Below are 27,891 nucleotides of genomic sequence, written 5' to 3' on the forward strand. Positions count from 1 at the left end.
TGTGAAGGTATTTTATGTTTAATACATCTGAAAAGTATGCATATACAAAGAACTGAAACATGGAACAAAGCATTGGTTCAATACTACCGAGTCTACAAGTTATTAATTTTGGGAAGATGGAATATATTCCCTACATATTAAAAAGAACTCTGGACAAAAGAAAAAAAATAAAGTGGGTGTTTTGTAAAATTCTTAATAACACTGGTGTCTACCTGCTTATATTTAGGCTGGAATCCTACCCTGAGGACTCGTGGGTAATATTTGCATGCAAAATGTACAGTAAATGGGCAATATCCTGACTGGTCCCTTAATCTAAGTAAAAGGAAAAAAAAAAAAGTAATACATAGAACATCATTTTTTTCAGCAAATTCTAGAGAGATGATCCGGGGTTAGTCATGGGGAATATCTATGTGCTTGTAAGTGAGACGCCAGTGACAATTCAGGGAGTTGTGACTATTACATGGTTAGAATATCACACTGGTCTGCAATACAGATTACTTTCCTCATCTTACATCTCCTGTTGTAGAACTCCAACCCCCAGCATGATGGTGGTTGTACTCTTAACAGCAGCTGGATAGCCATGGATTAAAGAAACACAGAAAAATCTGATACAGATACAAGGAGGGAGGGAGAGCACGGCACAGAAGTAATTGCATGGTCATGCTCCACCCCCATGGCCTTGCACTAGGCACAGGATCAGGTTTCCATGGACAATTCCTTTAAGCCATCATCTTGGTAAGCAGGAGGAAGGGTCTGGCATAGAACACACAGGTGTCAAATTCATGGCCCTCCAGCTGTTGGAAAACTACAATTCCCATCATGCCTGGACTGCCAAAGCTAAATCTTTGACTGTCCAGGCATGATGGCAATCCAGGCAATGAACCCCACCAGACAATGGAGAGATGGGCCGAATAAAAAAAAAAAATTAGTCTGTTACGTATGAAGCATGCCTTGCTCTTAATATAAGACATTAGAAACCGTAAATATATAATAAAATAAAAAAACACAAAAAAAAAAAAAAAAAAGACAAAAAAGCAATGATCAGCACTTGCTTTTTTTCTTCCTCTCTCTCCTCCGTATACACACAACACTTGAACTAATTTCTATGGAAACTCGTGTCGCTGGGCGTGTATCTCAGACCACTTGCTGCCAGTGGCGATGAACGCGGGGGCCTTTGTCATCATTGCAAGGAAAAAAAAAAATAATAAAAAGTTTATATTTAATCTTTAGTTTGATTTAAACTTTTTTTTTTTTTGTTTTTTTTTGTTTTTTTTTTTTAAATTCGTTTGTTTTTTAGTTTGATGCCGACACCAGCTTTGGAGGATGGGCAGGGGGGACAGGGGAGCACCCGCTGATGGGCATTCATAGCAGCACACACTTGCGTTTCTTCTTGGGCTCCGGAGGCTCCAGTGCAGCCAATATCGCTTCATCAAATACATTCTTTAGGCCTTTCTGGAAGGGGTTAAAGAGAGAGAAATGGGCGGTCTCATTTTAGAAAACAAAAACAATATCTAGAACACAAAAATGAAAGAAACTTAAGGCAAATTTAATCCATCAATGGAGAACAGAAGAAGTGTTGATTTAGAGGCCACAAGGAATTTCAGCTCAAAATATCTATATATATTTTTTTTTTTGGAATGGACAAGCAGTCAGTAACAAAGTTCAAGAAAGCAGCAGCAAGCAGAATGGGCACCCTGCGCGAGAGAGATAAAGGGGGGCTCCGGCAGACTGGGGGACAGTCACATGAAGGAAACACTGGCACAACGGTCTCTTCTCGTGTGCAGTAATAAAGTCCTCTGTTTTAACCAGTTCATCTTTAGGAGTTTCTCTTCAACCAAGTCCTTCATAGCTTTCCGGGAATAGTTTACAGAGGTGATCAGGGGAAGGGGATACAATAACACAAAGCAGCCATATATACAAGAATAGCGAAAAAAAGTTACATAAAATGTATGAGAACTGTCACCGTATAGATTAGAGCCCCTATACAAAATTATATGTGGTGGGACGTGATCTACTAAATGCCCCTTAAAGAGAACCAGTCAGCATAATACATAGTCCAACCTAGAGGATATAGACCAGGAGGAGCCAAGCAGATCGATATATAAGTTACTATATATACTAATATATTTTACTGAGTCAGGGTTTAGGTGTCAAGTGGGTGGTCCTAATGAGTGATTGACAGCTCCATAAACTATTCACTGATTAGTACCACCTACTGGACACAGTTTTGTTCACCCAACAAATCTCTATGAATATGCTCAGCTCCTCCAACACTTTGATGTGGTCCTGACTAATATAACGGGGTGTTATTTCAGAAACAGCACCACTTTTACACTGAGGCAGTGTCTGGTATTGCAGCCGAGAAATGACATAATGAAGATGCAGTGCCACCTACAGCACCTACACCCTCCTATGGGCTAGAGGGGAGCTATTTCTGAAAACACTTGTTATCTTCTACCACCTCTTGAGGCTAGATGTGTGCTCCACCGATGGACAATTCTCCCTCTTCCCCATAAACATGCATGCTTGTACTGCCAAGAATACATACATCAGTCCATGAAACTCATAGTATAAAGGAGCAACGACCCCGCACCTGAAAATCTGGCTGTACCTTCTAGACGGACATGGCACACAATGCATTGTAAACCGCATAAAATGTTGCAGTATCAAAAAAGGGAATGAATGAGGTTGTCATCATACCACAAAGCAACAGGACTCATTACAATGCTCCACCCGATGAGAAGAACAAGGCTCCCGACCCACATCAACACCGACTAAGAGAAAGCATTCACGTCGATAAGAAAAAGTAAAGCGTAGGCCCAACAACTAGATAGAAAACTACATAAAGAGACCTTGCATACACACTGCGTTACTTAACCTGTACTGACTGCCGCCTTACATCCTGTATTCTGGTCCCAGAGCTGTATTCAGAATGGGGCTGGTTGCCACAGGAACATTACATCAGCCGCACCTCAGGCAATGCTGTGACATGTATTGTGCAAGGCGTAAAAGAATGAAACCTAAACCAGCAAGCACAGCAGCCTGCAGAACTATGAACGCAGCTCTTGATGGGTAAAACCAGACCTAACTTCCCATCAATACAAGATAAGTAAAGCAGAGTCAATATAAAGTGATACACAGGTTTTTCCATTTATATATAACCTATGGATTTAGATGCTGTAACCTTCAAAACCCCTTCCAACTCCAGCAGGACATGCTTGATGCTACTCACAATATTCCCTCATCTACACATACGGTGATGGCCATCTTCTGCACTGAGGATTAAATGGGTTCTCTCAAGATCGTAACATCACCTTATCCACAATACAGGCGGTAAGTATGTGATTGCTAGGTGTCATGAGAACGGGAGTCCTGTGTCCTCCTGTGTGGTGGTCATACACATACACACTTAGGGTACTATTGCACGGAACGATAATCGGCCCTATCCGGCCGATTATCATTCCGTGTAATAAACACAATGATTAGTCGATGATCGTTGTCAGCAGCTGATCGCTGATGTAGGTTTGGACCTATAATTGTTGGCCGCCGGCCACGCACCACTACGTGTAATAGAGGTGCCCGGCTGACAATTTGCAAAGTAAATATATTACCTATCCATGGTCCAGGGCTCCTCTGCCAATCACTGGCAGGGGCCGTGACCGCAAGAGGAGCCCTGGACCATGGATAGATAATGTATGCCAGTTTAGAAAGGGCTGCAAGGACATTGGTAACGATGTCCATGCAGCCCTTGTTAAATGATTATCGGGCCGTGTAATAGGCCCAGTAAACGAGCGCTGATCTAGCAGATCGGCGCTCATTTACAGTTATTATCAGGCCCCCATCAGCCCGTGTAATAACACCCTTACTATCTCCACCAGTACCACAGAGGGTAAAAACCACAGCAGTGTACATGCTTGACTGCCGCTCCATTGATCTGTAGAGATCTGGGAGAAGGGGCCCTGCATCCTGAAAAGGTTGGACTCCCACCGATGAGATACTTACCCCGTGTACTGGTGAAAGGTTGTAATACTAGGATAGCCCTTAAAGAGTTACCGTCATTTACCAAAACTTTTGATATGTCTCAGTAATCTGGGTCTGAATATTCAGATCCTCACTGATCCCCAAAAATAAGCTGGGAGAATCGCTTGGCTCAGTGGTTCACCCCCATCTCACTGCGGGAAACAATCAGTCTGTGGCAAGATGGGGAGAGAGGTGCTGAGCCAAGCGCTTCTCCCAAGTTATTCTAGGTCCTGGTGGGGGGGGGGGCAAACACCTAGACGCCGACCATGTCTGTCAAAAGTTTTGTTATATTACAGTAATCCTTTAAAACGAATACCCACCCTTGAACACCACTATACTTACTATATAAACTCCTAAGCTTCCGCTAGTCGTGGCTAATCTGTGTCTATGGAGGAAATCACTGATCGCTAAAACCACAATAAGAAACCGATCAGCTCAGAATTTCAGACCTAAAACTGACACGGGGGCGAAGATTCACTTTATCGAATAAGCGCTGTTTCCTTACTAGTTCAACCACGGTAAAGGCAACCCCTAAAATGCATCCGCTACCGCTCCGGACAATGAGAAACCTACGAGCTGAAATACAAGATCTGTAACAAATCACAATTTTTTTTGTATAACACCTTCAAGATTATTATTATTTTTTTAATATCTTTTAAGCAGTCACTACATAGGCAACCCAAGAAACAGTTAAGAGAGTCCAATTTTTGCCTTGTGAGCAATAAAGCAGAAAAATAATGCAGGTAACATGGGGAGAGGGGGGGGGGGGGGGGGAATTCGGTAAGGAAAGACGCACAGGTTTTGCCAACATCTTGGTTTTATTAGTTTGTTGTTTTTTTTTTGCTTGTTGTTTTTGTTCGATCGGCTACAGAAGATGAAGATAGTATAAGCAGCATCGAGAGAGAGGGGGGAGGAAACGGTTAGCACAGTTTAGAATATACAGCACTTCCTTTTTGGCTGAGTTTCCGGAGGCTCGAGGGCAGCTAGGATAGCCTCATCAAACACATTCTTCAGACCTCTCTACAAGACAGAGGGAAGGAAAGAAAAGAGCAGCCAGGTTAGAGGATTAGGAAGAAATTAGCATAGCAACAGATATTAAAGAAAAGAATAAAAAAATAAAAAAGTGCTGATTTCACAGCAGTAATTCCTATATAATCAGAAAATAAGAGACGTCATGCTATTGTTAGTAAGATTAGAGAAGAGGCAGACTAGCTAGTGCATATACCACGCGCACATCCCCCCCAGACCATCCGCCATGCTGGTGCCCTGGTTTAACTTTATGGTCGAGCTGTACAAATAAGTGAGCGTTCAGATAAGGCGGACATGATGCAGCGCACTCTCTGGACTGGATTTTGGATCCGGTCAGTTCAGACATTGGATTGGTTACAAACTTGTTGCAGAGGTTTTCCATTGAGTTCAATATAGAGAAAGAATGCAGCGGTAATTCATTGCATCTTTGAGTCTGCTATGTCTGAACGCAGCCTAAGAGATGATGCTAGAAGGGGGTGCACGTGCTGATGGTTCCACACATAGTATACAAAGAGCTACAAATAACACTAAGCCAAGTGCCAGGCTACAACACAATGTATAGGACACTACATCAAACTTGCGCATTTGGTCACACCATGTGGCTCCTTTTGGGTTTTATGACCACAGATGTACTTGGTTCCAGCTTTATGCCATATCTCCAGAGTATAACGTAAGTGCCACCTAGATGTCGGTCTTACCTATGCGAAGCGCATATAACTTAACAAAGAGCCCCTCAGGCCCGCCGGCTACAGCTGCAGGGCGATTGGGAATTCACAAACATCCAAGCCACTTCTTATGCATTTTGCACTATTCCCATTAACGGGGTAGTGGGTAGTCTAACACAAATGGACAACCCCTTTGAAAGTGTTTTCAGACAAAACAGACTGATGGGCAATCCACAGGACAGATCAGTCACTGATCCGGGGGGTGCTGACACACAGCACCCCTGCTCATCAGCTGTTTGGTGCCCACATTACACTGTGATCGGGACCAGAAGCAGCTTGTCTCCATTCATTGTGTAGCGGTGATAACCTGTAACTACAGCTCAGGTCTTGATCAAGTAAATAGGAGCTGAGCTGCAGTAACCAGGTCAGGCCACTAGAGAGTACATGGAGACAACTGCTTCCAATTGGTTTGCCAATTCCTAAGTGCTTTACGCACCACAGTATATGGGAATAAGCCAACATTCACATGGCCATAAGAAATAAAGCAGTCCACAATCTGCAAAATTACGTCCGCAATGCACACATAGTCCGTAATTTTTTCAACCTGCAAGTTGAAGAGAAAAAAGAAAAGGGAGGGGCAAGTGAATGTGGCCTTAGAGAAAGAGGCTACCAGGTCTCCATAAAGCTGCATAGAGGATGCAGCCAACCATGATTCTAAGGGTCCTATTAGACAGCCCCATTAAGCTGATCTGCTAGATTGCACGTAGTTGGCGATGTCTGTGCAGACCTTGCAGTTAGCATACAATAATTAAGTATTTACTTACCTTACCATGTGTTCCCAGGTGTCTTTGGGGCCTTCCCCAGTCTCTGAAGCTCTGCTTTCTGTTCCCTTCTGGTCCGGTCTCTGCACTGGCAGGCCGCTCAGCCAATCCCTGGCCGCAGCTGCAGAGACCAGGGAAAGCCCGAGGACACCCAGGAAGGTGGTAGGCTTAGTAAATATTATTTTATACTACTATCATCAGCAGTCGGTCACACATTGCTATTACATGTAGCAATGCTCGCTCGACGCTTGATTATTTTTGGTCTGGACCCAAAGAAACGATCAGCAGATAACAGTTTCATCAGCTTATTGTTCTCTCTATTACACAGAGCAATAATCAGCCGAATCAGATTATGACTCCATGTAATAGGGCCCTAAGATTGGGGTCAACAGACCTCTACTCCAAAAGGGGAGGGTCCGGGAGGTGAGGCCAATACCTCTGAGGCACCTACAGCCTATGCATAGAATGCTTAAAGGGGTTGTCCAGCAAAAAAAAAATTTCTTTCAAATCTATTAAAAATTCTTAGGTCTTTCCATACTTAGCTACTATATGTCATGCAGGAAATGTTGTTTTAGGGTACAAACACACACACCGTATACGCAGCAGATTAGATCTAAATAACTGAACACAGCATCAAATCTGCTGCAGATCTGCTGCGTATACGGTGTGTGTTTGTACCCTTATTTTAAGTCTGACACAGTGCTCTCTGCTGCCACCCCTGTCAGAGACAGGAACTGTCCAGAGCAGGAGAGGTTTTCTATGGGGATTCATAGAAAACCGAGACAGAGTTCCTGTCTCAGCCAGAGATGGCAGCAGAGAGCACTGTGCCAGACTGAAAATAAAACATTTCCTGCAGGACATACAGCAGCTATTAAGTATGGAAAGACTTGAGGTTTTTTAACAGAAGTAAATTACAAATCTATATAACTTTCTGACACCAGTTGATTTGAAAGAAAAAGATTTTCGCTGGACATCCCCTTTAAATAGGAATGTCCCTGTAATAGGATGACCCATAAGAAAGTGGTGATTTCTCTGTTCTACATGTCTGAGTATTATTGGTAGCTCTAGTGTGATGTATTAGACCGAAGTAGGAAAACTGTGCAAATAAAACTTGACCATAGCGGCAGAAAACAAACACCGGTTCTAATGCTAAAAAAAAAAAAAAAAGAGTAAGCGGTAAAATGAGCATTAAAGAAATAGAAACAAATAGAAAAAAAATCAATCTTCATAAATGCAAAATAAAAAGAAAAAAAAAAACATTAAAGCAAAAGGAAGCCGTCCGGAACTCAGGACGAGGGTGAACTGCTGACCACAAAAGCCAAAACAATAGGAAAACCAAAATTAGACAACTGAAAAGGCATGACAGTGACATGTCAGTCAAAAGGTACTAACTGGACTCTCCTAAATACATTCTCAAGTGGGTGCCTTTGCCTTATAGGACATGATGCAGCATATATGACCCAAGCATCATTTAAGTGCTATTTTTTTTCCTTTTAAACAGAAACTCATACAACAGATCATATTTCTAGTAATCAAATACAGCCAATTATAAACCGCTGGCAGATTACTATACACCGCACACAGTATATACAGTCAGCATATAGTTACAGATGCAGCAAAGAGATCATTGGCTATAACTCATGAGTAGTGTTGAGCGAGGCACCGAAATGTTGGGTTCAGCAATGTTCTATAAATGCTTGGCATCTGCAGGTTAGATGCAGTGCTAGGGAGCTCCTGGAAAACATTAATACAGCTATAGGGCCTGTTCACACCATATTGTTAACCTTTGCTTATACCGCTAATAGAGGGCTCCGATGGAGGTTACAATGGCATCAGTCACCCATCGGGTTATACATTAAAAATAAATGTTAAAAATTTGATGTGAACATGGCCCAAGCCATACAAAAAATGGAAAGGGACACTGGAACGCAGGGGCTGAGGTGATTTTTGGCAGTATTGGGGAGAATGAATGAAGTAACATGCTCTCACCTTCCCTGCTCCAACTCTGGTGCAAGTATCCCGCAGCTCCGGTCCCGGGCCCTTTCTGGGTCTTAGTGGGGACCTGGAATGGGAGGTGTTAGGCCCTGGCCTGGCATGTCACAGGTCCCCATCAGACTCAGAAGCAGCCAGTAAGGGGTACAACTCCCATAACCATCTGTCAAAAATCACCCCAGCCCAGAGTTCTCCTTAAAGGTGAAACTGCCTAGTGCAGGGCCTGTAGGTTTTGCCCAAAGGGGTTCTATTATATAATAAGTTCAGCTCTGATATAGGTCTTTATAATATAATACGTATAATAAACCAGATAAACAACTACTTCTCAGTCTGCAGTAACTCCTTCTAGCATGTAACACCACTGACGTCACGTCTAAACCACTTACTTCTGTTTTCAGGGGTGCTGGTGCAGCAATCGGATGTCCAAGTGTCAATGACGGGAAGTGAAGAACTTCAGGGGCCTGGAAAACTCAGCAGCTGAGACTCTGACCATTGCACCACTGACTAATGAAGGAGCTAGCATAATCCTGCACACTATATACTGTCAATAGAAAGCTGTGGTGCTCCTGCTGCTAGTAGGATGTAAACTAAAGCACTGAAATCTATTCCAACACCTCAACGATGGTCTCTTATAAACAGGGAGCGCTCAACAGCAATAAACACTTACAATGATACCTTAACGCAGACCGATACACTCAGCTCTGCTGCGACTTTGTGATAGCTGGAGAAAATACAACCCTAGCAGAAAAGAATCTCAGACTCCAACTGAAGCATCAGTCTGTACCCAGACGCTTCCTATTATTGTGGGCCATCTGCTATCACTTGCTCTATGTGGGCCTATTTTCCAAGACATATGGAGCAACTAGGGGTGAGGGTGAATTACAGACTTCCCACTACTATGCCACTGCAAAGATGGTCACACACTTTAGAGATCAGCGATGTGTTATGCTTCCCTTGCAAATATAAAAGGCAAGAAGTGTGGAAACTCACCAAGCAAATCCCTGTGTAATGACTGCTAACCATGAAAAGATGGTGTTGCTGATCCGCTTCTGGCTGCCTACCAGCTGCAACAACTATGGCCTAGAGCTGTGTTATGCTAGAGGAAAATATATGGCTGCATCAAACCCATTTATGATCACACTTTTTTTTTTTTAGTCCATATCAGTAGGGAAAATGAATTACGGGATCTCTAAAAAGATATCACTTAAAAAACCATGATCATTATAGGTTTTTGGATATGCGGACTGTCCATCCAATCTGGGAGTAGGGGGGAAGGGAGGCATGTTCAGAGTGTTATAGTCATAGCGAGAGAAGAAGTGAAAGTGTCCGAGTAATATGTAAGGCCTCCTTACCTGTGTCAGTGCAGAACACTCCACGTATTTCACTGCCTTCAAGTCTCGGGCCAGTTTCTCAGCTGTCTCTGGAGTGATTGGCTTCTGTTTGTTTTTTGCAAGTTTCTCGATTGTGGAGGGGTCATCTCTTAAGTCGATCTGTGTCCCGACAAGCAAGAATGGAGTCTTGGGACAATGATGAGTGATTTCGGGTACCCACTGCAAAATTCAATTTCAAGAAAACTTCTATCAAGTAAGGAAACTAGTACAGCACATTAGATGGCTCATCTAATCAAGGCCCACGCATAGGCCCTCATACTACATAAACATATTATGAAAGGAGGTCCCTTTTTTGGGACCCCCTTTTACAAGCCAGAACAAATGGTCGCTTTGTAGCAGCAGCAGCTGCTCTGGTGGACCTCGGGTGCCCTTGCATTACACGGAGAATACTTGTAAGGATGTGGCTACAATGCGGTTTTGCAGATCATGTAATGTATTTGTTTGATGTTTGAAAAAAAAAAAAAAAAAAAAAAAATTATATATATATATATATATATATATATATATATATATATATATATATATTATACATATATATATATATATGAACCCAGCCTAACATTGTCAGATCTGTCCAGCCACTGACCACCACACTGTAGAAGCTACTTTTCGCTACATAATAGAGCAGGAACCCCCTCCCCCCCCCAAATGGGGGACATATGGACAGTACTTGTTCTAAGAGCACCAAACAGCAGTACAACTGCTTTGTCCTGTCCTGGTGCAAACATAGCACCACCTCTCAGGTTGTGTGTGGTACTACAATTCAGCTTTATTCACTTCAATGGAACTGAGCTACAATACCACACCCAAACGAGGACAAAAGGGGTGATGTTTCTGGGAGAAAGCAGACTTTTTTTTTTTTTTTTTTAAAGCCTGGACAATCCCTTTAAGCTGATAAAAAATTAAGCATCATCTGACACGCTGAGTAAAAATAAAAACGCACGTTACCTTTTCTTTCACATTTTCAAATGAAGATGGAGAAACCACGGAGAAGCAGACAAGGAAGACGTCTGTCTGTGGATAGCTAAGTGGTCGTAATCTATCGTAATCTTCCTGTCCTGTAAGCAGAGTTCAGCATTCATTATTCACAGCCGGCAGTACAGGATGACTTGTACAGAAACATGAACAGCAGGTATGAGGGGGATCAGGTGCACTATTTTTCCCATAATTCAAAGTCTCTATTGTCAGTCTTGGGAAAAGTCTTATCAGCATACAGTGACTAGTAACAAATGCTGCCTGACAGATAAGCAGTGAGAATCTTTCCTCAGGATATCTTTGCATTGTGCTGTTACTCCTAGTATTACTCATGTAAATCTGCAACTGGGCACTACCATTATAGTGATCAGTCTTCAGCGTTTGGCATTGTGAATTCTCTATAACAATAATAAATAAATTCTGCCAATAACAATATGTGTATATATTTACATACATACATAAATTATTGGTGAAATTTATTTAAAGTCTGCTTTAGTACATTCACTTACCTGCTGTGTCAAATAGTCCTAAGGTATAAGGCTCGCCACCGATCATAACTGTGACAGCATAGTTGTCAAATACCTGTGAGACAGAAGACAACCATTAGTGCAAATCCCATCACGCTGCGTTACATCCAGTACTGAACAACCCACAGAGAGTATTCTCAATTACCGGCACATTATGGTTTGTAAAACGACAAAACTCTGAACTTATATCACACAATAATGTACAGAACGGTACACTTTGGACTGTAATACTAGCATACAGAAAGTAGACAGGGAGACATCCCCCCATAACAAGGGGTCACTTTCTAGTTTGTCCATTTATGACGTTATGATGGACGGAGCACCAGGATTGTTGGGGTTCTCTTGCAGAGTCTGAGACAGTTTAAGTAATCACCCCTCAAAAATAGGCTTCAGAACACTAAAGCAGCTGGACCCTTACACACAAAGCATTGCTCATACTTACCGTTGGTACATATTCTGAGGGGAACTTGTTTGTTGTGTATGAAATTAGCAGACATGTTTTACCAACGGCTCCATCTCCGACGACCACACACTTAATAGTCTGCATGGCGGCAATCTTGCGTTGTCAGTCTCCACACTGCTGGCTTAATGCAGACCTGGAAAACACAAAAATGCATAAATGACTGAGAAAACATCAAAAGCAAAAGATAACATATCAACATCCTTATCGCCTTGCTACATATAGTACCGGTGACTAGAAGGACAAGAAGGTGAATGGGCCCTGAACACAAAGTATATACACACCCACATGGCATGGTCCATCTCTATCCAGGGATCAGTAAATGTGAACAATTACACCGCCCTTATGAGCTCTCCTAACTAGTCAAGAACTGGGACAATGGGATGGTGAGGATATGTACAAACTTCTGTGTCACCGGCTGACACAAATATTTGCACTCTTCATGCTGCCAATAACTCTGCGTGTAATGCACCACAGCGGCGGCTCTATAGACAAACCCAGCACACAAGGAAAAGGTTCAAGGCCATTCCCACACTATTTCACGGGACGAGGAGGGCCCGATCAACGATGTAAACGAGCGCCAATCTGCTAGATCGCCGCTCGTTTACTGGGCCTATTCCACGGCCCGATGATCGTTGAGCGAGGGCTGCAGGGACATCATTACCGATGTCCTTGCAGCATACATTACCTGTCAGGTCTTCTGCTCCGCTCCGTCCTCCTCCCCGGGTCCCGCACGCTCTAGCTTCAGAATGGCCTGTCAGTTAACAGGCCACTCAGCCAATCACAGGCCGCGGGGGTCCCGGCCTGTGATTGGCTGAGCGCTCCGTCAGCTGACAGGCCATTCTGAAGCCAGAGCGCGCGGGACCCGGGGAGGAAGACGGAGCGGAGCAGAAGACCTGACAGGTAATGTATGCTGCAAGGGCTGCTTCTCAAATCGTCAGTCGCCCACCGCGCACTGCTATTCAACCGTAGCGATGCGCGCTGGGGGAACGATGATTTTAGGTCTGGCCCTAAATGAACGATCAGCCGATGACACGATCATCGGCTGATTGTTCTCTCTATTTCACAGAGCGATAATCGTTACTGTGGAATAGGGCCCTTAGAAGCAAACACCCCATGGGGTCCTGGAATGGAATAAGAACATCACATGATCCTCAGCGAAGGAGAAGGACAACCTGTTAGGCTTCCAGTAACCATCAGTACTGAGAGAGGACTTCTTCTTTAAAGAGGACCTGTCACCCACGGTGACGGGGTGACAGGCTCCTGACCCCCCGTTAGAGCCCCCTATACTCACGTGATCCCGCCGTGTCCCGCTTCTGGAGATGGTCGGGTCACGGAGATATCGGCGCCCGAAGCCAGGCGCGCGCGCTCTTCAGATGAGTCCAACACTCAAGAGAATGACAGGAGAGTCCAGCGCTCCGTCATTCTCTATGAGCGTTGGACTCATCTGAGGAGAGCGCGCGCCGGGCTGCAGCAGCTGAGATCTTCGTGACCCGACCATCTCCAGAAGCGGGACCCAGCGGGATTAGGCGAGTATAGGGTGCTCTAACGGGGGGTTGGGAGCCTGTCACCCTGGCACAGGGGGTGACAGGTTCCCTTTAAGGAGCACACTGACGGAGAAGTTATGTTCTGAGCTCGCTCGGCCTCCCCCTTCCCCCCTTGGAATTTGCGTGTTTATACGGGATCAATGCTTCAGGTGTGACTTTCATTTTAAAAGATTAGTGACGAAATGGAAGGTGGGGAAAGGGGTTAAAGTCTCCAGGGTAGAAATTCAACAAGGAAATGGCCAGAAGCGAAGATAAAAGTCACATGGTGATACAAGGTTTGGTCAGAGTTATGACAACAGGCGTCATCGTACAAAGGGAAATCATTCATTAATTGAGAGAAATTAAAAATAGGTTGATGACCCATGTGGTCTGAAGTAGGACTCGGCAAAGCTTAGAAAAAAGAAAAAAAAAAAACTTTCCCACCATAGATCTCAATAGTGGACGCCACCCCATACCAATGGCCGATGTTGTGGGTCTGACCCACCACACTGGAGTGTACAGTATGTATATGTATATATATTATATCATATATACATATACACACACAGCCGGGTCAGCCGGAGAGGCATCCATACACCGGCCATACAACCTCAGCTGGCAGACAACTATTCCTCCATTTCTGGGTTATGATATCTAGAGATTAACAGTGTCTCCCAAATCTATGGTTCTCCAGCAAAACTACAACTCCCATTATGCCACAGGTTTAGGAAAACACCAGATCTACAGTTCTTGTAAGACGGCCCTGCCCCCACTCCCACAGGGCATCATCCTAAACCTGCCTCCACAATGACCTACATTTGGATAGTGACATATGGAACAACATTCACGCTCCAGCGGACGTATTCACTGCATGAATCACCTCCAAGAATCAATATACTCACATACATATACTAACCCAACTGGATAACATCACCTCCAAGTAACCCAGTCACATCACACATTGCACATTATAGAACACTGCTGCTTATTTCTACTGACAGGCCCTCATTGTTCTCCTTTATATGAGGCCAGGTCACAGCTCTACAGGCAGACAACGTACGGATCTTCTCACATAGCCCCATTTCGCCTTTATTATCGGCAAACGCCTGGTGAATACATCACACATATTCATAGAGCCCCAGTGATAGGAGAGAGTCCTTCTGGACAGTGTTGGCCTGGAGCGATGCTGTATGGTATATATGTTAGACCTTTACATTGGGGACACAGTCTAAACATAAAAGGTAAAATGCAGCAGACACAGCCTCATACGGACCCTACTACACCTCCATGGGCTAGGGACAAGGTGTCCCCCTCATGGGCATTTCGAAGGACTTTTGTCTGTGGGAGCAGATATTATATATTACATATACACACACATATATACACACACATACAAATACATATATATACATACACACACACACACACACAAACAATAAAAACAATGTCCTTTAAAAGTAGATCAATACAACACACAACATACAGAGCTACAGGATCACTGTATGAATTGGGGAGATTTCTGCTTCTTCCAGGAACCAGGACCCTTCCCCCCTTATACAGGAAATCCCATAGGAAGTCAGTGGAATTCCCCGATCTCATATACGAGAGGGGGATCTTTCTGAATAGCTGACACTGATGTAACAGAAAACAGATCTGCTATGACAGCAAAAAATCATCTAGAGCCGCCATTAGCTATTCATCACCTATACAGAGGCAGATACATTCTCCTGGTATAAACGCCAAGCATCTGATGGGTTACTGCAGCCATGAGGGTACTACCCATCACCTAGAATACTATGCAGTCACTTAAAAAGTACCGGACGGAGGCAAATGCCAAATCTATTGTTGCAGAACATGTCGGCAGTGTAAAGAGTACAGAGAACTAACCCGGGGGCAGCATCAGGCAGGGAGCGGGGCCGGCAGGAAACAGATTGCCCGGCTCCCTGCTCCTACATGCGCACACCCTCTAGGCTTGTCACATGGCAGCCATAGGTCAGCAGCCGGGGAATCTGCCTTCACTTGCCGCGGTTAACTAATAAAAATGAGAGGTGACATGGGTGCCGGATCACCTGTGAGTCACCACATGATTTGCTGCCTGTACACAGCTGAGACAGCGAATCTATGGGCTGAACCCATGTCACAACGCCTCAATGTTATAATTATTGGGAGTCAAGCATGCCGGAGCGTATTACACTTACCGCCACATCTACTCCATCACAAATACAGCAAGGATGGATGCTTAGAGGCTATCGGCCAACAGAAAGACCCTTCAAGTGGCAAAAGAGGAAGTCCCACCCCATCCCCAGAAGAAAGAGGTGCAGACTAAAGAAGAAGACGACACACAAGTTTCCTGCACTCACTTCCTCTCAGAACCACCGACAGTCATCGCTTCCTCTTTCTTACCAAGTGTCCCCGCGTGTACTGAAGGCCTTATGGAGCGGGAGACTTCCCCATGACCTCATGTTTTTGTTAGTAGACCGGCCACAAGCACACGCAGCTGTGGACGGCCGCTGGTCTGGGCTTTCCTAGGGCTGTTTGCCCTTTAGGCCACACCCAATGCTAACAGACAGAATCAAGGCAGATCAAGAACACGGCCATGTAATCACCATCGACAAATATGAGTGGAAGCGTGGGTCATGTGGCGGAGCGTCGTGATTCTGAAGGGAAAGCTCTTTATACCTCAGCATGCAGGGGGACCTCCACTATAACATTTCTTCTTACCGCTGACATTCGCTACATCAGGGGTACTCAACTTTTAGTAAAGGTCCACTTACCGGGGTCTATTGTCAGGTAAAGGTCCAAGCTTAACATCAGTAGTATATAGCCCCCCCTGTGCGCTCCCCCAGTAGTATATAGACCCCTGTGCGCTCCCCCAGTACTATATGGTGTCCCTGTGCGCTCCCCCAGTAGTCCGCCAGTCGAGGACCCCTGCGCTTTATGCTGGACCTCAGCCTCTTGCAGACATCTGTGAGCACCAGCAGCCCATAAAAGTTTCATATGTGGCCCCCCCGCAATCACATACATAAAGGCCAATAGGAGTCTACAGAGTTCAGAAGGCAATATGGTCCATATGAATGCTGCTCCTATTTTTTCCAACGTACATTGGTCCGAACACTGTCTAACACTGAAAACTACACAGAAGCGTTCCTAAGGATCACCATGTTTAGTCAGCTGACCACCACCATTTTTTTTTTTTGCTTAGGCCTGGTCTACACATTGGCGGCTGAGACGGTAACCCACACAGCCTGGGGATGTCCTGCCATATACTTTAATGTGACCTTAACAGTCAGTACTTGTGGACAAGTTACGTGGACGAGGCCTACTACTACATAGGCCATTCCTGTGTGTAGATGGAGGAATACGTTTAATAAATATACTTTATAAAAGCTGTTTATTTTAACCTGGTTTTCTCCAGCAAAAAAAAAAATAAATCTTTGAAATAAACTGGTGCCAGAAAGTGCCAAAAACCTCCAGTCTTCCACTACTTATCAGCTGCTGTATGTTCTGCAGGAAGTTATGTATTCTTTCCAGTCTGGAGAGGAGAGGTTTTCTAGGGGGGGGGGGGGGATCTGCTACTCCTCTCTACAGATCCTGTAACGGACAGAGGTGGCAGCAGAGAGCACTGTGTCTCTCAGACTGGAGAGAATACATCACTTCTTGCAGGACATACAGCAGCTGATAAGTACTGGAAGACTGGATTTTTTATTTTATTTTTTTTTTTTAACTAGAAGTAAATGACAAATCTCTGGCACGTTTTGATACCAGTAGTTTTAAATTTTTATTTTTTTTGCCGGAGTACCCCCTTAAATTTATCATATTATAGTGACAACTAACAAATAAGTATTACAGTATAACTCCTGAGTGACATGCTTTACTGTACTGTGGCACCACCACAAAAATAATAAACACACAGGGTGACAACCATTTTGTGGACATAACTGCAAAACACGATGTGAAACGGGCCTAAAGCTATACAGAAAGTGGTAAGCTATACAGCAGGCACAGGGTTTTATATGACGGAGCTGGGTGTGCCCCACAAGACAAAGAAAATACATAAATCCTCAACTTCAAAAAGTCTTGTTCTTCTGTGATGATGGTTCCCTGGGTGTAACACCAGTCACAATTACAGAGGCAGACACAGGCCTCCAGCCAAATATCATGTATACAGAGGAAGGGAGGCAGACTGGGGACACGGCTGCAGGGTTGGCATGGCTGGCACAGATTACAGCATGGTAGACGTTTAGGGCATGAAAAAATACAGCAGCTTTATAAGTTATGTTTGGTTATGGTCAAAAGTCCCCTAGACAGTGAATGACCACTATTCCCATAAGAGATGAGCGAATTCACAGTATAAGGCTGCGTTCACACGTAACGGATCCGCAGCGGGTTTCTGCTATGGGTAGACAAACTTGCAGGAGGATGGACATCCCGCTGCGAGTATGTCCACAGCCTGTCCCGTTAACCCCCCGGCCGCCGGAGCGGGGACCAGGTATTCTATAAGCTCCGGCGGCCAGGGGGTTAAGGGGGCAGGATGCAGACAAATTCGCAGTAGCATGTCCATCCTGCTACAAGTTCGTCTGCCCATAGGGTGTACAGGGCAGGTATCCGCAGCGAGTTTCCATTACGTGTCAACGCAGCCTAAAAACAGTGAAGCACTTTGTAAGGCTGGGTTCACACTACGTTTTTGCAATCCATTTTTTGCAAAAAAAACAGATGAAAAAAATAGATGCATTTGTGTGCATCTGTTTTGATCCGTTTTTCCATTGATTTCCAATTAAAAAAAAAAACTAGATCAAAACGGATCCATTTTTTTTTTAACGGACACAAAAGGTCAGCTATGTTGTGTATGTTAATAAAAAACGGATCAGTTCTTTTTTAATAATGGAAGTCAATGGAAAAACGGATCAAATGGATGCACACACGGACGCCTTCTGCTTATAAACTTTGTGCCACTCCGGGTGCCTGGAACAGCTGGAAGCCGGACTGGATCCAGGTTTTTCAGGCAGACTGCTGAGCAAATGAAGTGCTCTGCTTTGTTTATAATGTATATCCACCCATCTCTAGTTCCCATGCCTGTTGGGGCTCTCAGGGGTCAGACCCACACTTATGAACTGACTATTCCCCATCCTGTGGACAGGGGACAGGCCCTTCAAACAGACTATAATTTTTTTTTTTTAGGTAAGCTTACCTGCCTACCAACTTGTACTTGAAACAAATGGGAATGAATGGATATAAAACGTAGCCACACAAGACTCCAACTAACCATTACAACAAGGATTCATAGTGTGACAGCCGATATGTGACTGATGGCTTCCCCCCAGGTGTCTGGTGGAATTACCGCAGGTTAATAAATGATGGCGCACTTTGTAACCTTGCGGCTTTATCACATTCCCCGCTATCCTCCCCTCACACTGCGACAAGGAAGCCTAATGAAAGGAAAGCAGGGACAGACAATGTAATACTTGTTAGGGCAGGGATGGACAGAATGCTGGCGATGCTAGGAACCAGTCTGATCACTCCGAGAGCCAATGTGACAGGGTAAGTGGCCCAGCGAGAACATTCCCGGAGATCAAGAGTACAATACAATGAGCACGGCGCCAACAGAGTTTTACTAGAACAAGGACTACTTGGCTGCTGAGATGTGTCCAGCCCATTCACAACAATATAAAAGGACAAACTATATCACCCTGTGTAATAAAGCCAGAGATCAGCTGACGGACAGGCACAAGCTTATTCATTGGGTAGTTTATATGTAATATATATCACTTGCCGGCTATATAAACGTAATGGGTGAATCTCTGCATCCATATTACAGCCCCAATAGTCTTAGCTGAACCCAACAGTATAACAGATGCCATGAAGCTCAGGTCATGTGACCTGCGGTCGGCTCCTGTGCCTGTAATACGGACGCCTGTATTATGCCTATCAGCTCTGAGCCTCAGGAAATGCCATCACACAGCAGACCATAGGAACATCATATCTACCGCTAGAAGTCACATGAGCGGATTTCACAATGCAACCGCATGGAGAAAGCTTAAGGAGCCAGTTACAGAGCTCACGTGCAAGCAAATTCCAGTCCAAAGGGAAGGTAGTGTCATCGTGAGCGTCAGTACAGGCTGTATCATATCCTACGTCAGGAGGAAACGTATGCAGGATACGGACACAGCTCTGGCCTCAGCTGACATCAAGAAACTGATCCCAACCATCTGGAAGGCGATCACTTTGATCAGAGATCGGATCAATATTTAAATTTTCAGTGACATTTCTGCTACGTGCAAACCTGACCATAAAATGTATTTACAAGGGCCGGCTTTGTGGATTCCCCCAACTCCCAACCATCAACGCTAGACAAAAAATAAAGGTGGTGGCACATGTAGATACACCCATGTAATGACACCTTATGAACAGAAATCTTTCCACTGTTCAACGGCGAACACTGAGCCTAAAAACAGCAACAAAGACAAGAGGGAAGAGTTATGAAAGCTGGTGCACAGGAACATGCGGTAGTAGGCAGCGTCTCCATTAATAACAGGGCACCATCCATTTGCTTGTACAGATGAGTAAGCTTCCACAGAGTTAGGGCCCTATTACACAGAGCGATAATTGGCCCGATTCAAACGATTATCGCTCTGTGTAAAAGAGACAGCGATCAGCCGATGAACATTTCTTTAGGTCCAGGTCTAAAATCATTGGTAGTCATCACTATTACACATAGCGATGCATGGCCGTGGATTAAACAGTTAAAGGGGTTGTTCGGCGATAAAAAATTATTCACAGAATAACACACATTACAAAGTTATACAACTTTGTAATGTATGTTATGTCTGTGAATGGCCCCCTGCCCCGTGTTTCCCCCCGCCCACGCTAGACCCGGAAGTGTGGTGCATTATACTCACCGCATCTCGTGTCGTCCACGGTCTCCGATCCTCAGCAGTGACGTCTTCTTCGGGAGGCCGGCGGATCTTCCCGAGTGCCGGCCGCCCTCTGCAGCGTCATTCGAAGCTCAGCCGCGATTGGCTGAGCATAACTGTGCTCAGCCAATCGCGGCTGAGCAGCTGATGACGTGGCCGCGTCATCAGCCGCTCAGCCGCGATTGGCTGAGCACAGTTATGCTCAGCCAATCGCGGCTGATCTTCGGATGACGCTGCAGAGGGCGGCCGGCACTCGGGAAGATCCGCCGGCCTCCCGAAGAAGACGTCACTGCTGAGGATCGGAGACCGTGGTCGGCACGTGACAGGTATGTATAGCGCTTCCGGGTACACGGGCGGGGGTGGTGGGACACGGGGAAGGGGGCCATTCACAGACATAACATACATTACAAAGTTGTATAACTTTGTAATGTGTGTTATTCTGTGAATATTTTTTTATCGCCGGACAACCCCTTTAATACATTACTTTTCCACGTTCCCGACCAGCGATTGGCAGAGCGGCCTGTCAGCTCATATAGGCCGTTCTAAAGCTGCAGCGTCGGGACGCATGCAGAGCAGGAAAAGACCAGGAACCAGGTTTGGGTTCGAGTCGATCCGAACCCGAACGTTAGCGGTGGCTGCTGAAGTTGGATAAAGCTCTAAGGTTGTCAGGAAAACATGGATACAGCCAATGACTATATCCATGTTTTCCACATAGCCTTAGGGCTTTATCCAAGTTCAGCAGCCGCCGCTAATCAAATGCCGAAAGTTCGGGTTCGGATCGACTCGAGCATGCTCCAGGTTCGCTCATCTCTAGTAATAAGTGAACGCTAACAATATATAAATATACAGCCCTTGCTAAACAATTATTGGGCCATGTAATAGACTAGCAGATCGGCGCTCGTTTACAATATTGATCAGGCCTTCATCGACCCCTGTAATAGGACCCCAAGCCTGAGTTTGCGTGATCCCATACTATTCAGAGACATTTAATTGCCAATAGTTTGGCTCCAATCATGTATAGTCACTTGCCATATCTGACACCTCCACAACAATTTTGGTAAATCTCCCGCAAAGTGTAAAACTTTTACTTTTAAAATAAAGCAGAAATAAAACAAAGCTAGTGAGGCCATTGCTCAGCCATAGCGGCCACATGCAGATACTGACCGTGCTGAGGAGGCGGCAGGGATACAAGCCTCCCGGATACAAGGCTGGGCTTTGTTTCTTGCATTTTTCACATGCCTTATTTGTATGGTTTGTGAACTCACATAAGAGCTGGGAAATCACCAACCCAAACAAAAAAAACATGCTAAAAATGCAACCAAACTGCACCGTGTGAACCCAGACAAAGAGTTTCTCAAGGAACCTTGGTGTATTCAAAAGTATGAACCCTCTAGGCCATGAACAAAGCAAACCATGCCGACCCCAAAACTCAAAATGTAGCTTTTATGTAATGTACAACTGTAAAGATGGATCATACACTGTGCAGAGCAATGATGGGGAACCTGTGGCCCTTCAGCTGTACTACAATTCCCATCATGCCTGGTCAAACCTTTGGCTGTTTAGGCATGATATCCAGGAATTGTAATTTTTCTAACAGCTGGAGGGCCGCAGGTTGCCCATCCCTGGTGTAGAGAATCAGCGCCTCTCCTGCTGTTTGAAAACTACAATTCCCTGCATGCTTTTCTGGTATCTGGAGAGCACGGGTGTGGATGAGATGCAGTATGTGGTTGGGGCCCTCTCAGGAGCCCTGAGGACCATCAGGATATACAATAATCAGGTTTCAGAGAACAACAGGAAAGGGCCTGTCAGCCGCCCCTCCCCCACCTCAGCACTCATCAATATAGAGGGTGACTGTGCTGACACTACAACACTACTATACTATAGCTGAATGAACACAACACTGTCATTCTAGGACACCAGAGGCACTGCCGAACCTTACCTAGCTCTGTTATATGCTACTCAAACAAACACATTAAATAAAGAAAACTGAAATATAAACCTACGCACATCTCGTGCCACAACCCCATACTGATAGAGATGAACAAATTTACAGTAATAGTGAAGCGATTCATTATCTCTGCAATCCGCTCATCAGCCGGCTCTTTTTTAGCAAACTTCTCCCAGTTTCCCAGGAGTGGATCCAGCTTTTCCCAGCTTTTCCCCCGGGGAGGAGCGGCACTGAGTTAATAGGCAGCAAGCTGATGATTGCAGAGATAAAGAGCTTCGCTATTACTGTAATAAAAGGAGCCGCCACCAAATTCATCAATGTTCCCCAACCCGTGGTGCTGCAGCGGCTGCAAAACTACAACTCCTAGAAATGCCTGGCCATGCTAAGGGTTGTAGTTTAGCAGCAGCTACAGAGCCTTAGGTTAGAGAACACTGAAAAACACCAAACCTTACCTAAAGCGCACATGGTTTCATCTTGTATAAACCATCTCCCAATAACTTTAATAGTCTATGGCAGGCATGGGGCACCTGTGGCAAAACTACAATTCCCATCATGCCTGGACAGCTAAAGCTTTGGATCAGACATAATGGGAATTGTAGTTTTGCCACAGCTGGATGGCCGCAGGTTTCCAATCCCTGGTCTATGAAACCATTGACTGAAGCTAAAATCCGAGTATGCTGTGGATTCCATCATGGGAACACACCCTTATCGGGCTTTAAAAAAAAGAAAACAGCATTTTTATAGGTTTCTATCAGTCACACACGTATGAGGATATGTGACTAAGGAGGGACCATAGGGATTTGCTAGACTTCCTGCCAGGCTTCGCACTGAAGATCCCTATGATCATCCTTCTCTTCTCTCAGAGAAATGGCTGATAGCTGAGAACAATAAATGGCATTCATCCAGATAACACAGGAAAGAGTCTATAGGTTTGGGGTCTCTGTAAATGGGACCTTTCCCGGTACCCTATAAACATTGGCTATGCACAATTGTTAACATTCCCCCAAAATAAGTCACTTTCACTGGAACAACGGCGGAAACTGAGGAGGCCGAGGCGTGACCTATGACAAAGTCTCCTCCGCACAAGGGAGAGCGGCAGGAACGGCCCATTACACACAATAACTTATTTATAGGTCAGTAAACTAAAACCTTGTGTGTTCAAGGCAAGGAATAGTCCCAACACTGGTCCCATAAATCACTGTCAACGAAGAATTATGTCTGAAAGGAAAGACCTGATCCACCATCTTATCATCCCACCGATCAAAGCCGACTGACAAAAAGATGGAAGAGAGAAAACCATCAACGGCAGATCTGGTACAGGAGCTAAATCTATTATCAATACACTAACATGTAAATGCTAATAGTAACTACAACTCCCAGCATGCCTAGGGTCAAGTCAATTTAGCCAATTCTCATCAGCCATATCATATATGACCTAAATGTAGACAATCTACATAGATCTACAATCTATCTATTATTCATATATGACCTAGGTATCAGATATCACAGACGAATGTCGCCACAAGAGTAAAAACTTCAGTGCATCAGGTCCACCATAAGAGTGAATGGGATGATGTCCAGGCATGATGGGAATTGTAGTTTTGCCGCAGCTGGACGGCCGTGAACTAGGAGGACAGAGAGTACGTCCATCACTATACCTATTCACAATATGGCAGGGCTGAGGTGTAGCTATGCCTGGCTCTTTACTCAAAAGACTGGAAACCTATATGGGTCTCACTGTAATACGGTGTCCCCAACCTCTCCAGCTGATGCAACACTACAGTATTCAGCTCTCAGGGCATGAGGAGAATTGTAGGTTTACACCAGCCAGGGAGCATTGTACTAACACTACTAGGTGGCCGGTGACTCCGGAGAAGAGCTATATCACATACAGGTCACACAGTCTACACCCCTCTAACCAAAAGAAGAGAAAAATTGGATTTCTTGATGCGATTCAACAAAGTAGAAAGCCATATCCGCCTAAACTTATACTGCTATTAACATAGGAAACAACTATAACTAAAGATGACTGACAATAACCACAACGCTGGGCTGATGGATGAAGAACGTCCCTGTTGCCCATAGCAACCAATCATAGTGCAATCCAAGATAGAAAAAACAAGGCTGGGATGGACAGGAAGAATGAAAGGCGAGAAAGAGCGAAAAGGAATAAAAGAAGCAAGAAGAGAAGAATGAAGAAAGGAAGGCAGGAAAGGAGGAAAAGAAAGGGAGAAAGAGAGGAAGAAAGGCAGGAAAGGAGGAAAAGGGGAGAAAGAGGAAGAGAGGCAGGAAAGGATGAAAAGAAGGGGAGAAAGAGGAAGAGAGGCAGGAAAGGATGAAAAGAAAGGGAGAAAGAGAGGAAGAAAGGCAGGAAAGGAGGAAAAGAAGGGGAGAAAGAGAGGAAGAAAGGCGGAAAAGAAGGGGAGAAAGGAAGAGAGGCAGGAAAGGAGGGGAGAGAGAGGAAGAAATGCAGGAAAGGAGGAAAAGAAGGGGAGAAAGAGGAAGAAATGGGAGAAAGAGCAAAAGTAAAGAATGGAAGGAAAGAAGGGATGGAAGAAAAGAGAAAGGAGGAGAGGAACAAAAGAAAGAAAGATGGGAAAGGGAGGAAGGAAAGGAAGGGAAAAGGGAGGAAGGAAAGGAAGGGAAAAGGGAAGAAAGAGCAAAGTAAGGAAGAAAAGGAGAAAAGGAATAAAAGAAGGAAGGAAGGTAAAGAGCAAAAAGCAAAAAAAGGAACAAATGGAAGGAAGGAGAAAAGAAATAAAAGAGGTAAAGGAATAAAAGGAAGGAACATAAGAATAAATAAATGGAAGGAAAGAAATAGAAGAGCAAAAAGTAAACAAAAGCAGAGAGGAAACACAAACCAGGCAGCTGCTCACCATGTTTCAGAGGAGTCGTGTTATACTTCTGGGTCATATAAAAGGGTTTTCTGGGATACAACAATAAACATCACAGGTGCCCCAGTCACGTGATGCCTCCATGCTTGCTGGTTGATGTCCATAGTGATGTAGCCTGGGGTCACCTGACCTGATCACTACCCCACACTCCAGCATGCAAGGCCCAGGATTATGTGCTGCTTGTCCTGGTGCAATTCAGAGGCCAAGTACAAATATCTCCTATATAACACTGACACCAACATATATACACAGAGACACCCTGAGCCATCCTGGCTGCTGACAGTCAGAGACAGCACAGGACGGCAATGCCTGGTACCATCACTGAGGCTGTCCTCACTTCACTGCCCCCCAGCTGCTGTATCACCCAGCTGTCACAGGCTGTGTGAGCATGCCAGGGTGGATAAAAATCAATGATTTTTTTAAAAAAATCAAAAAAAATCGGATTTTTTTGATTTAAATCGGATTTTTTTGATTTAAATCGGATTTTTTTCAATAAACTGCTTTTTGAGGAAAATATTTTACCATCCAAAGGTTCTTCCATCATGAGATAAAGCGGAGTTGTTTAACTCAGTAGAATAAAGGCTGTATATGTTCTCAAATGTTACAACATGAACAGAGTTGAGAAAAAGACCTTAATCCTATTGTTCTACAAACCTATGAATACAGAATCATCCCCTTCAGTACCAAGTCCAAGAAGTTAGACAATATGTTTCTGATTGTTTGGACTTTTTTTTTTTGTTTAGCCAAATTAGTTAACATGGATGTTTGTTTAAGCAAATAACGTATGCTGTAATGTTGTTATTGTTTCAGTTGAATAAATCCATTTAAATTGTTATTAAGTTCAGGATTATTTTTCTCCTTCCTAAGTACAACAGAACAGTGGTGTCCAAATATGAATGATTAACCCATTAAACTGGGGAGAAAAAAGTAATATAAAAAGTGATTCTAAAAATCTTCATCTACTTGCATGTTAAAGTAGCAAGAACTAGTTTAGGTAGAAACTTTGATTTAAATCACTGATTTAAATCAAGCCTTCCTGACTAGTGATTTAAATCGTGATTTAAATCGTGATTTAAATCAGTTTGATTTAAAACAAATCCACCCTGGAGCATGCTGGGAGTTGTAGTACAGGCTGAAGTGATGCAGTAGGGTGACATGTAGCAGCTGCCCCTCCTTCCTTCCTCCCCCCTGGCTGTGTGGGCATGCTGGGAGTTGTAGTCTAGGCTGTGAGGATGCAGTGGGGTGACATGTAGCAGCTGCCCCTCCCCCCTGGCTGTGTGGGCATGCTGGGAGTTGTAGTCCAGGCTGTGAGGATGCAGTGGGGTGACATGTAGCAGCTGCCCCTCCCCCCTGGCTGTGTGAGCATGCTGGGAGTTGTAGTCCAGGCTGGGTGTGAGGATGCAGTGGGGTGACATGTAGCAGCTGCCCCTCCCCCCTGGCTGTGTGAGCATGCTGGGAGTTGTAGTCCAGGCTGGGTGTGAGGATGCAGTGGGGTGACATGTAGCAGCTGCCCCTCCCCCCTGGCTGTGTGGGCATGCTGGGAGTTGTAGTCCAGGCTGGGTGAGAGGATGCAGTAGGGTGACATGTAGCAGCTGCCCCTCCCCCTGAATGTGTGGGCATGCTGGGAGTTGTAGTCCAGGCTGTGAGGATGCAGTGGGGTGACATGTAGCAGCTGCCCCTCCCCCCTGGCTGTGTGGGCATGCTGGGAGTTGTAGTCCAGGCTGTGAGGATGCAGTGGGGTGACATGTAGCAGCTGCCCCTCCCCCTGGCTGTGTGGGCATGCTGGGAGTTGTAGTCCAGGCTGTGAGGATGCAGTGGGGTGACATGTAGCAGCTGCCCCTCCTTCCTCCCTCCCTCCGGCCTCCTCCCTGCTGCATTTCCGCCCTGCTCCCCATCCCCCCATCATCATCCTGTGGCTGATCCATCACTGATCACCGCCGATCATATCGATGACAGTCAGTAGTAATGGAGCGCGGACAGACTGCAGCATTGTCCCCGCCCACAGCCGGGCGCCCCAGTACACACAGCCCCATCACACATAGCGCCCTGAGCAGAGGGGTCCCCTCCCGCCGGGTGTCAGGGTGCCGCCGCTGCTCCCTCACCCAGGCGGACACACCCCATCCCCCGGCTCCGGGTGACCCCAGCGCTGACACCGCCCAACACAAGAATTCCGGGTCACATCACACCCGAGCCGGGCGCCTCCCTACACCCGGAGCGGAGAGTGCGGCCTAGACACACACGGAGCCTGAGGGCGGGCGGCATTGCGCTATTACCCGGTCTCTGGATGAAGCCGGACGTCCCGGGTCACTGACACCCGATGCGGGGGGAGCCCTGTATGCGACGCTCCGATTATCCGCCCGGTCTCGCCTTCACACACCGGACCACTCTGACACCCTTCGCCCGATCGTTCCCTGACAGAAATCCACACGACTTCACCGGCCGGGTAACAGCGCCCACTTACCTCACTCTCTCCCCGTCTCTCCACCGGGCGTTGGCAGCTCTACACAGGGTTTCCTGGGCTGATGGGCAGGGGCAAGCAGAACGTCACTACGTCACCGCGTTCCAATGGGCTGAGATTGCAGTATAATCTATGGAAAGATACAGCGTCCGCCATCTTTATTGTGGGCAAACATAGCTTTTTATTAAAGGCAGAGCGAGAATTATCGCACGGATCTCTTGATTGTGCCTTTTTATCGTGTCTATTTACATTGCACTTCGTATATATGGCCGTA

At 45.3% G+C, this 27,891-nt stretch overlaps 1 protein-coding gene across 3 annotated transcripts; it reads right to left on the reverse strand.

The window, feature by feature from the left end:
* Window positions 1-27,709, reverse strand: CDC42 (cell division cycle 42). Of its 3 annotated transcripts, none has more exons than XM_069948757.1 (6): window positions 27,621-27,709; window positions 11,863-12,016; window positions 11,403-11,475; window positions 10,867-10,976; window positions 9,880-10,077; window positions 1-1,452 (listed from the first exon to the last, which is right to left on the reverse strand). In XM_069948757.1, the coding sequence occupies exons 2-6, from the start codon at window positions 11,965-11,967 to the stop codon at window positions 1,363-1,365; spliced, it is 576 nt and encodes a 191-aa protein (XP_069804858.1). In that variant the 5' UTR covers window positions 11,968-12,016; window positions 27,621-27,709; the 3' UTR covers window positions 1-1,362. The 3 variants fall into 3 exon arrangements, with proteins under 3 accessions (XP_069804858.1, XP_069804859.1, XP_069804860.1); XM_069948758.1 differs by lacking the exon at window positions 27,621-27,709 and adding an exon at window positions 27,433-27,607; XM_069948759.1 differs by lacking the exon at window positions 1-1,452 and adding an exon at window positions 4,859-5,040.
* Window positions 27,710-27,891: the final 182 nt, after the last annotated feature.

The sequence above is a fragment of the Dendropsophus ebraccatus genome, chromosome 12 (genome assembly GCF_027789765.1).
Source record: "Dendropsophus ebraccatus isolate aDenEbr1 chromosome 12, aDenEbr1.pat, whole genome shotgun sequence".
Lineage (NCBI taxonomy): Eukaryota > Metazoa > Chordata > Amphibia > Anura > Hylidae > Dendropsophus > Dendropsophus ebraccatus.

Bases quoted from the DNA above. Each gene is read 5' to 3' on its own strand.
- CDC42 (XM_069948757.1), bottom strand. From the start codon at position 11,967: ATGCAGACTATTAAGTGTGTGGTCGTCGGAGATGGAGCCGTTGGTAAA. The intron at 11,476-11,862 runs GTAAGTATGAGC...TCTGTCTCACAG, and splicing joins CCTCAGAATATGTACCAACG to GTATTTGACAACTATGCTGT. The intron at 10,977-11,402 runs GTAAGTGAATGT...CTCTGCTTACAG, and splicing joins AGGACTATTTGACACAGCAG to GACAGGAAGATTACGATAGA.